The 9965-nt window shown below is 58.3% G+C and overlaps 1 protein-coding gene across 8 annotated transcripts in view; it reads right to left on the bottom strand.

Annotated features, from left to right (window-relative positions):
* Positions 1–350: 350 nt before the first annotated feature.
* The window catches only part of SEPTIN9 (septin 9), a 179179-nt gene continuing 169564 nt past the window's right edge, over positions 351–9965 (bottom strand). For all 8 annotated transcript variants that reach the window (XM_070389146.1, XM_070389144.1, XM_005908017.3 and 5 more), the window contains 5 exons: positions 8927–9044; positions 8070–8165; positions 7683–7779; positions 3262–3313; positions 351–2142 (listed from right to left, as the gene is read on the bottom strand). In XM_070389146.1, coding sequence (XP_070245247.1) covers positions 2007–2142; positions 3262–3313; positions 7683–7779; positions 8070–8165; positions 8927–9044 — 499 coding nt within the window. In that variant the 3' untranslated portion in view covers positions 351–2006. The remainder of the gene's footprint in view (positions 2143–3261; positions 3314–7682; positions 7780–8069; positions 8166–8926; positions 9045–9965) is intronic.

Raw genomic sequence — 9965 nt, 5'->3', positions numbered from 1 at the left:
GAAATGATTGTCAAACACTGACCAGCTCATAGGGTTCACTGCAACAGACTTCAATTTTAAGAAGAAAAACACTATTTCCAGGATACAGTCATAGAAGCAGTGCATAGCACCGCCCGGTAGAATGCCTTCAAAGCCTCCTTTTAATGAATAAATTAAGACTCTGTTCGCTTTTCAATCATCCCCTTAAATCAGTGCTTCTAAGTCCCTGAAACCTTTCTTCCTCCCGAAAGGAGATGAAACAATTCCCCAGCAATCACTTCCACGCTATCTTCATACTCATCAAAGGAGTGCCGTGCTTTCGGGGTCAGAAAAGAGGGGATAAAAAAAAAAAAAATCCCCACTCCAGAGTCTTCCGGGTTTGCATTTGGAACATTTATTTCAGGAAATACATTTTCAACACTTTGTTATTTATACAAAAAGAGACAAATTTCTCAGGAGGCACATAGCGAAAGGCCACTGTGGAACAGATCCCAGTGAAACTAACAAGTTTTCAAAATCTGGCTACAGAGAAGGAAGCGAAGGCGTCCCAAGACGGGCCGGGACCCCGACGCTGGCGACGGACGCATCCTTCAACATCTTGGTTTTGGCAAAAATGGCAAGTCGGCAAGTAAACTGTTTCTGCTGAGGGTTCTTCCTCTCTCAGGTGGGGAGGGAGTAAACACACGAAGCAATGACCTACACACACACGCACGCGCGCGCACACACACACACACACACACCGGTTGTCCACACCCACCCCTCCCACCTTCTCATGGGCCGCAAGAAGCCAGCCTGGGGCCTGCAGACGGTCACGGATCGGTGTCCCGAGTCTGAGCTCCCCGGCCTGGGGCCGTGAGGACATGGAGCCCGACTGTGGGCTGTGGACACCTGAGCCCTGATCAATCCCTCTCTGGGGGTCTTTATGATGGGCTCTGGGGGCAGGGGAGGTGCAGGGCCCCAGGCGCCTCAGGGCAACACGCAGTCAGGCTTGCCTGGCCTCCCACCTCCGTTTGTGGCGTCAGCTAGGCCTCCGTCGGGAGGGCTGTGTGTCTGGGGCGGCCGACTGAGCCTTCACTTAACCAGAGCATCTCGGGCTGAATGGGTGTCTAAACAGACAGACAGACACGCTTCCCTGGTCACACGGGGTGGGGGCAAGGCCGGCACTGACCCCACAAGAGCCACTCAGAGCACCCCCAGCCGTGGTTCACACAACCCGTGGCCCCCCACTTCCTTCTAGCACTTCACTTCCTCAGCTCCTCCACCAGATTCACTCGCTTGGACCTTCCCAAAAATCAGGGCGGGGTAGGGTGCATCTTTTGCTTCCTTTGAATCCTCAAATTCCAGCAGGGGTGGGGGTGGGGAAGGGAGCGGGACATAAGGGGAGATGAAGACACATCTCCCTCTCTCCACCTTGTCCCAGTTCCCCGCCCGAGGGGACAGCTGGGGAGAGCTGGTGGCTCGCGTGGACGGCTGAGATAAAGGCACTTCCTGCTCCAGGACAGGCTCGCGGGTGGGTGGGCAGCAGCCAATGGGCAACTTGGGTCTCGTGGAATGAACTGCTCTCCCCCAGGGGCGGGCTCAGGGGCTCCCCAGCAGCGTGCAGGGAGGCGGGGCCAGGAAGGGGCCCCAGGTCCACTGGCAGGGTCCCATCCTCCCGCGGGCACCACCCCGCCATACTCCAGGGGCTCTAGGAGCTGGGGGCCACTCCTGGCCCCAGGGAGCTGGGCCTGGAGTGGGGGCAGGGTCGGGAACTGAGTCAGCGGTCCTCTCGCCCCTTCTGGACCTCAGGGATGGCCAGAGAGCCGCCCCCCCACTCCAAGCTCCCCCCCACCCCCAGTCCTGGTCCCCGAAGTCAGTGGGCTAATAACAAACATACTCAGAGGGCACTCGTCATCTTGTTACTTGGCAGGTGTGGAGGGGCGGAGATCGAGGACACAAGGAGAAAATTATATAAAATAAAAATGGGGCGGGTGGCGGGTGGCGGGAGATGGTAAAGACTCGGGGTAGGGTCCCGGGGCGGGCGGTGTCTACATCTCCTGGGCTTCGGGCGCCTTCTCCTCGACGCCGTTGGCCACGGCGCTGCTGCCCTCGTGCAGACGCTTCACGCGGTAGGCTTCGAAGTGGATGGTGCTGGTGATGTCTTTGATGTTCTGCATGTGTGTCCTGGGAGGGGCACAGGGGAGGAGTCACGAGGCGGGCCAGGAGTCAGTCAGGGCGGGGCTCCTGCTCACTCAGCCTGCCCTCCCCACTCCCAATCCCCACTACACGGTTCCCCAGGGGGGCGGTTCCCCAGCACGGCGCTTTAGCCCCACCAAGACAGACCAAGCCTGGACAGGAGCATGTGGGGGTGAGGAGGTGGATCTCCATGGCAACCCCTGCCTCTCTCAGGACCACGAATTCCAACACAGCCCCCTTTCTGTGACAACTCAATCGCCAGTTCAGGGACAGGCTGAGCAGAGGCCCCCGGCGGTGGGCAGGGCTGGAGTGCCCTTGCCCTGGTTCAGAAGAGCCAGGGCAGCGGCCAGGTGTGCTGGCAGGCGAGGGGCAGCGGCCTGCAGCAGGCAGGTGAGGAGCCTGGGGGTGGCGGGTACTGGTACCCTTGCTAATCATGTGTTCAAGCGTCCCTTCTCCACTGACCATCGGGGCAGGTTTGCAAAGGAGGTGTCAGAAGGGCCCGAGGTCAGAAAGGCGTCCTTCCGCAGCCAGGCTCTCCAGCACAGGGCAGTTAGCTCCTGGAAGCCATATCCTCCCCCAACTTGGAGGCCATGAGAGATGGTCCCATCCCTCCTACTGACTTCGTCCCTAGCATCCATCCTATTGGCTGAGGAGCTGGGAGCCCCTGGCACCCCAGAGGGAGCCCTCATCATCTCTGTTCACCTGCCCAGGCCCAGGCCTTACCACCTAGGCTGAGGACGGGCTCCTCCTTGCCTGGGCTCAAGGAAACTGAGGTGTGGCCTCCACCAGGTCAGAGGACAAGAGGTGGAGCCCCCGACACATGCCCAGCACCCAAGACCTCCTGGGGCTCAGGTTGCAGTGATGCAAACTCAACCCTTCCCCAAGTGGAAGTAAAAAAGATTTTCACTGCTTGCTTCATTTCCAACAAGGCGTTTTAAGACAATGGGGCCCCAAGGAGGAAGGCAGATGGGTGGGGTGCACTGGCTGCTGCTCAAGACCTCTGCCAGCCGGCCCATCACCCTCGCCCACCGCCTGCAGCCCTGATGGAGGCCCCTTCTGGGCTGTCAGCCCCTCCGCACCCAAGCACCGGACCAGCCCGGCTCTCACCTGATAAGGAGGTCCCGCAGGTAAGCAAACTCACAGTGAGTGGTGTTCTCGACTGCAGAGGAGAGAGAGGGAGCTTTAAGATCAGGAAAGCCCCTCCCGGCAATGCTGGGCGGGTAGATGGGCGGGGCAGGGGGGCCACAGGGGCGCACTGGGCACCTCAGCTCCTGCCCTCCGGGGAGATGGCACTGTCACCCCGCAAGACAACTACGGGGGAGAGAGCGCTGCGCCAAGCAGCAGGGGGCCCGGGGGTGTCCCAAGGGAGACCTGAAGATGAGAGGGGTGCTGGGAACAGAACGAGGCAGGAACCGGGGCTGGGGTTTCTCCCCCTCGTGCTCAGGACACACGCAAGGACACACGTGTACAGAGGTCGCACGCTGGGGATGACCGCTCGCACTGAGCTCAAGTGCCAGCAAACCTGAGTCCTGGGCTGCCCGGGAGGCTGCACACGGGGACACACCAAAGCCCTTGGGGTGCCGAGCACAAGCGCAGGACAGCAGCTGGCTCTGGGCACGCGGGAAGACGGGCAGGGAGGGGCCCCACAGCACCCCGGAGTGGGCCACTGACGCCCAGTGCTGCATGGAAACTGCCTGCCTGCTGCGTGGTCGTCAGCTGCCAGTCATCCTTTAAAGGGTGCTGAGTGGCATCACCTGGACTCAGGGAGGCTCTCCTCTGTGGTTCTGTGGGGGCGTCCGGCCTACGGGAAGGAATCCCCAATCTCCACACACCCTACAGGAGAGCGACTAAGACTTCTCATTTGTGGTCGTAGGGAGGTGGGGCTCAGAGAGTGAAAAAAAAAGCACTCTGTCCAGCTTCCACGGCCCGTGAGGCGTGGCTCCCAGGTCCAGGCTTCCCCATCCCAGGGTAGCAGGGCCTTTCTCAAAGTTACAGGGTCGATATAGCCAGCAGATAGATGGGGAAACAATGGAAACTGTGAGAGACTTTATTTTTCTGGACTCCAAAATTGCTGCAGGTGGTGATTGCAGCCACGAAATTAAAAGACGCTTATTCCTTGGAAGAAAAGCTATGACCAACCTAGACAGCATGTTAAAAAGCAGGGACATTACTTTACCAACAAAGGTCTGTCGAGTCAAAGCTATGGTTTTTTCAGTAGTCATGTATGGATGTGAGAGACTATAAAGAAAGCTGAGTGCTGAAGAATTGATGCTTTTGAACCGTGGTGTTAGAGAAGACTCTTGAGAGTCTCTTGGACTGCAAGGAGATCCAACCAGTTCATCCTAAAGGAAATCAGTCCTGAATATTCATTGGAAGGACCGATGCTGAGGCTGAAACTCCAGTACGTTAGCCACCCAAAGCGATGAACTGACTCATTGGAAAAGACCCTAATGCTAGGAAAGATTGAAGGCAGGAGGAGAAGGGGACGACAGAGGATGAAATGGTTGGATGGCATCACCGACTCAATGGACATGAGTTTGAGTAAACTCTGGGAGTTGGTGATGGACAGGGAAGCCTGGCGTGCTGCAGTCCATGGGGTCTCAAGGAGTCGGACACAACTGGGCGACTGAACTGACTGACTGCCAGCCGGCAGGGGGGCCAGGGTGGTAAATGGCCGAGTGCCCCACTCCCAACTCAGGCTTCCCAGGTGGCACTAGTGGTAAAGAACCCGCCTGCCAATGCAGGAGACATAAGAGATGTGGGTTTGATCCTTGGAATCAAGAGCATGGCAGCCCACTCCAGTATTCTTGCCTGGAGAATCCCATGGACAGAGGAGCCCGGCAGGCTGCAGCCCATAGGGTCACACAGGGTCGGACACAACTGAGGTGACTGAGCGTGCACGCACACCCCCCACCCCCATGCCGAGCCTCCAGTGCTCTGATTGGCCTTTCCTTGCTTTGTGCCTGGGCTCTGCCCTCCTTCCTCTCCCATCCCCTACCCTGCAGGACTGCGCCCACAGTAGAATCCTCTGCTGGCTGGCTCTCACGCAGCCTTTCCATCTAACATGGAGAAGCACTGAGAGTTCAGGGAAGGATGGGGCTCTGAACCTGAAATGACTGTCTGACCACTGCATCCCAGGTTGGGCAAGTTATTCTGGCCTCTCTGAGCCTCCATTTCCTCATCTGTAAAATGGGCATAATAATGCCTCCCACCTCTCAGGGGTGGAAGAGGATGAAATGAGTTAACTGTGCGCTTTATCACACCCACCCTCCTCTGAAAACACTCGGGCAGCTTCCAAGGATGAGTAAAGTACCTCAGGACGGTGGTGCACAACCCAGGAGGAGGAAGAGGGAACTGGGCCTGGAGAGGGTGGGGATGAGGAGAGGCACAGAGCAGCCTGCTCTCCGGTCAGCTCTCAATTCACAAGGTCCCAGAGATTAAAAAAAAAAAAAAAAGTCACCAATGTCTTGGGGAAGTTCAACTACTCTAATGGCAGAAACTCCTTCTGGGACCTCACGAAGGCTGCTGGGAAGTCAGAGCTACCCCCCGCCACCATCTTTAAAGGTTCCGTGGAGCTGTTTCTCATCACCACCCTCAACGTGGGCTGGCAGCACCACAGCAAGGCACAGATCATTCAAAGCGCAGGCAGGATCCAGGCCAGAGCAGGGGAGCGCGGACACAGAAAACCAACCTCCCTAATTTCCCAACGATTTCCTTTACCGGATGCCGGCAGGGCCCCAGTTGGCCACCAGAGGGCAGCAGAGGCTATCAGAGGCGGAGCTGCCCTTCCCTGCCCCTCCCCAACGGCCTTTTCTTTTTCTTTTTCGTTTTCCTTTTTTCAAATGTACTTGGGCTGCGCCACGTGGCGTGTGGTATCTTGGTTCTTGACCAGAGATCAAATCTGTGCCCCCTGCAGTGGAAGTGTGGAGTCTTAACTACTGGCCTGCCAGGGAAGTCCCCCCACTGGCCCCTTATCCCAAATCCTCCAACACACTTTACAAAAAGGTTTCTAAACAGCAAGATTTCAGGAAGAAGAGAAATGGAATAGGAGGGGCCAAGACGGGATGAGCCCAGGATGCAGCCTAATTGAGACATCTAGGCGGGACAGGGAGGTGAGGGAATTTAACAATAATCCAGGTAAAATGAGCCTGGGAGTGCTCCACTAGGTCGGTTTTCATCATTTACTGCTAATACAATGAAAGTATATGAAAAATGAAAGTATCTGCTGTCCTGAAAGCTCCGATGGTCTTTGAGACATTCTCTGATTTCACTAAACTCTTGGCACAAGGTGCTCACTTTATGGACGGCAAAAACGGGACCCAAGGGATGATGGGACATGCCCAACGTCACAGGGATATGCCCAAGGTCATGAGCTGGGTGTGGGATGGGGTGGTAGCAGCAGGAGTTGAAAGCAACTGCTGAATTTTCTGCTTCTTTCTCTATGCTGGGCCTTTCAGCCAAGTGAACAAGGAGCAAAGTGGTCCATTTTAATCTGCTCTAGAGAGAGAAGGACAGAACAGAGAGAGGGGGAAGGACACGCCCAGGTCCACCCCGCCTAGGGTCGTGGCCACCTGCGGTGGGTTGGATGGTGTCCCCCAGACGTCCAGCTCCCAACCCTGGGCATCAGTGAATGGGACCCTATTTGGAAAAAGAGTCTGTGAAGGTGTAATTAAAGCAAGGATTTCAGGGACTTCCCCAGTGGTCCGGTGGTTAAGAATCCACCTTCCGATGCAGGGATGCAGGTTTGATCCCTGTTTGGGGAACTGAGGTCCCACATGCCAGGGGCCCCCTGAGCGCCACAACTAGACCTGATGCAGCAATAAATAAATAGATCTACCTCAAGAGGGGATCATCCTGGATTTAGGGGGGCCCTAAGATCAGTGACAAGTGTTCTTAGAAGAAGAAAGACACAGGAGCACAGAGGAAGGCAGAGCAGAGACCGCAGGGCTGAACCTACATGCCAAGGTCAGCCCGCAGCCACTAGAAAGTGGGCAGGGAACAGAGCCTCCCTCGAGGCCTCCAGAACACTGAGGATGAACTTCTGTTTTAAGCCACCCAGTCTGTGCTGGTCTGTTGCAGAAGCCCCAGGACATGAAGACATGGGGGTCCTGGAACTCCGAGGGGGCAGGGAGTAGGGAGGGCATCTGGTTCTCAGCTGGACAGAGCTCCAACCCAGCCCTTTCCCCAGGCCCAGAGAGGCAGGGTGACTTGTCCAGGGTCACACAGCATGCTTGGAAAACCCCAGCACCAGGACCCTAGCAGAGCCCGTCATACCTCCTTCCTGCCTGGATGTGGGGGACTGGGACGGAGGCACGGCTCAGTCAGCTAACGGCTGTGGGCCCGGACAAGACACCTAGCCCCTCATTTCCTCCACCAAGCAGGAACCATGGGAGCCCTTCCTGTGGCCGAATGGGCAACAGACGAGGTCCCAAGAGTACCCGGTCAGGCCCGGGTGCACAGCTCCCGGGTAGCAGAGGCAGCTTTCCTCCTGGCCTGACTGGAGGCCCCGGCGTCAGCTCAACCATTACCTTCGATGGTGCCCCACTTGGTTTTCCTTCCAAGGATCCTCTTCCCGTTCACTTGGTACTCGTGGTCACTGCCCACCACGGCGAACGGGATCATCTCCTGGGGGACGGGCAGGACGCACTGGTCACTTGTGTGTGTGCAAAGGCCGGTCCACTCCCTGGGCCCCTGGCAGGAGCTGCCCTGAGTCAGGCCCCCAGCACCAAGACCCCTCGGCCTGAGAGGGCTGCACGTGGACCCTCTGGCTCCGACCCCTCCTAGACCAGATAACACTTCCTTATGGCTCAAGACCATCCCACCTGTTTTCCTGGACCCCTGGAAAGACCCCCACCCATGTCCTCTAGCAGGAAGTGAGGGGCCTCTGGAAACAGCAGTCTGGTCGGTGCACTCACCCGGAATTTCTCATTCACCAGCCGGTCCTCAGAGTCCTCGTCAAACTCCTTCTGGGGGTACACGTCAATGCCATTGGACAGCAGGTCCGCAGTGATCTGGGGGTCCAGAGGGGAGACAGGTGGGCACTGTCCATGCAGCAAACTGGACCAACCCACTGGGATCTGCCCGTGCTGTGACCTCCACAAAGCAAGTGGCCCCAGGTTCAGTCAGGGGTGGGCTCTGGGGGGCTGGTAACCCTGATACTGTCCAGCTCTTGTGCCTCTGGAGTGGAGGAGGGGCAGCTGCAGACCTGCCTGCCGGGAGACCGCAGCAGCCCCAGGGCCCCAGGTTCATCCCAGGCACAGGGCATCTCTCCGTCCTGAACTCCACCTGGAGACCCTCTCACTGAAGCGGCCCATACTGCACAGGGGCACCTGCTTGTGGCCAACTGTCACCAACCACCGTCGCAGCGACAGCTGCCTGTACAATGGTGCTCGGTGATAACGTCCCCGTGAACAGCTGTCGTTTCTGCCCTGAGCACAAATGCCCGGGGGCAGCTTTGGGGGCTTCCTTGTTCTTTTCCCTCCAGACACATCCATTGCCAGGGCGCTGTCCTCCCCTAAGCATGCTGGGAAAATCCCTGGACCTAAAGGATTGTGGGTGGAGCTTTGGGAATAAGAGTGAGGAGTCTCCCCACTCAGAGGCAGAGGCTCTACAGGGGCCCAGGGTTCACCCTCCTGTTCAGACAGCGACTGGGAAGGAAGTGACCATCTGTCCCCTGATGAAAACTGTCTCTTCCATCCACAAAAAAACTGGGGATTTTGTCTGATGGCCTTGCTCCCACCAAGAGGGATGGCGGGCAGAGGCGGAGCCCTACCCGCTGTTTGAAGTAGACCCTCTCCTCCAGGGTCAGCGTGTCAGCCTTGGCGATGACTGGGACGATGTTGACCACTTTGCTCAGGCGCTTCATGAACTCGATGTCCAGGGGCCTGAGGCTGGAGCAGAGGGACAGGGATGAGGGTGTCGGGGGAGGGACATGGAACGGGGACAGAAACGCGGAAAGGGGGCCCACTCCTGCCTGGAGGGAGCTGAGAGGAGGCCCCCAGGGTGCCTGCGGAGCTCCCAGGTGGGTGTACGCCAAGGTCAAGGCTGTGGACTGAGCGCCAGCCAAGGCACCAGCGAGGGACAGAGAAAGGAAAAGAATCCTGGTCCACGTGAACTGGGAGAGGAAGGAGGGGGGGCCAGACCAGCTCTGAGCAGCCTGGGGATGAGCTCCCAAAGCCCCCAGTGTGTCCACTGGGAGAAGGGCTGCCACTGGCTCAGAGGGCCATCAGATGGTGGGGCATCACCGTCTGGGGGGAGATGGGCGCTCACTCAGCCCCATTTCCCAGGATGAGCTGGGGGCTGCTGTCTGGGGCATCCCCAGCCCCTTGCCCACTGGCTCCAGGTGTCCAAGGTCTGATGCGGGGAAAGGCTACCCCTCAGGCCCTCCTCACACCCCCCACCCCGACCTGAGACAGTTCTCAGCAGCTGCAGGGGCAAGGCTGCAGGGCTCCTGAATGGCAGGCACCGCCTTCCCACCAGGACCAGAGCTCTCCCTGCTGTCCCCGCACAGTCGGTCACAGACTCGGTGTGAGGGTGAGGCGGGCCCCAGGAGGAGGTCTGAACGGTGATGGGGAGGAGCCGCTGGATCCCCTGGGCCGGGGTCTGGGGGAGGGGTGGCGTGGTACCCCGCAGGGTCACCTCAGCAGCAGCAGGGCCTACCCTCAGCTCCCTGCTTTCAGCAGCACCTCAATGGGTCAAAGCCTGGACTGGCTGCTGTGGGACTCGCGGCTGAGCCCCCCGCCCCTGCGCAGACCCTCACCACGGGTGGCTTGGGGACTCGCTTGGTTTCCCACAAAGGCACCCAGGTGAGG

The sequence above is a fragment of the Bos mutus genome, chromosome 19, assembly GCF_027580195.1.
Source record: "Bos mutus isolate GX-2022 chromosome 19, NWIPB_WYAK_1.1, whole genome shotgun sequence".
Classification (NCBI taxonomy): domain Eukaryota; kingdom Metazoa; phylum Chordata; class Mammalia; order Artiodactyla; family Bovidae; genus Bos; species Bos mutus.
The sequence above is the reverse complement of the archived record's forward strand: the minus strand, read 5'-3'. Positions and strand labels throughout refer to the sequence as shown.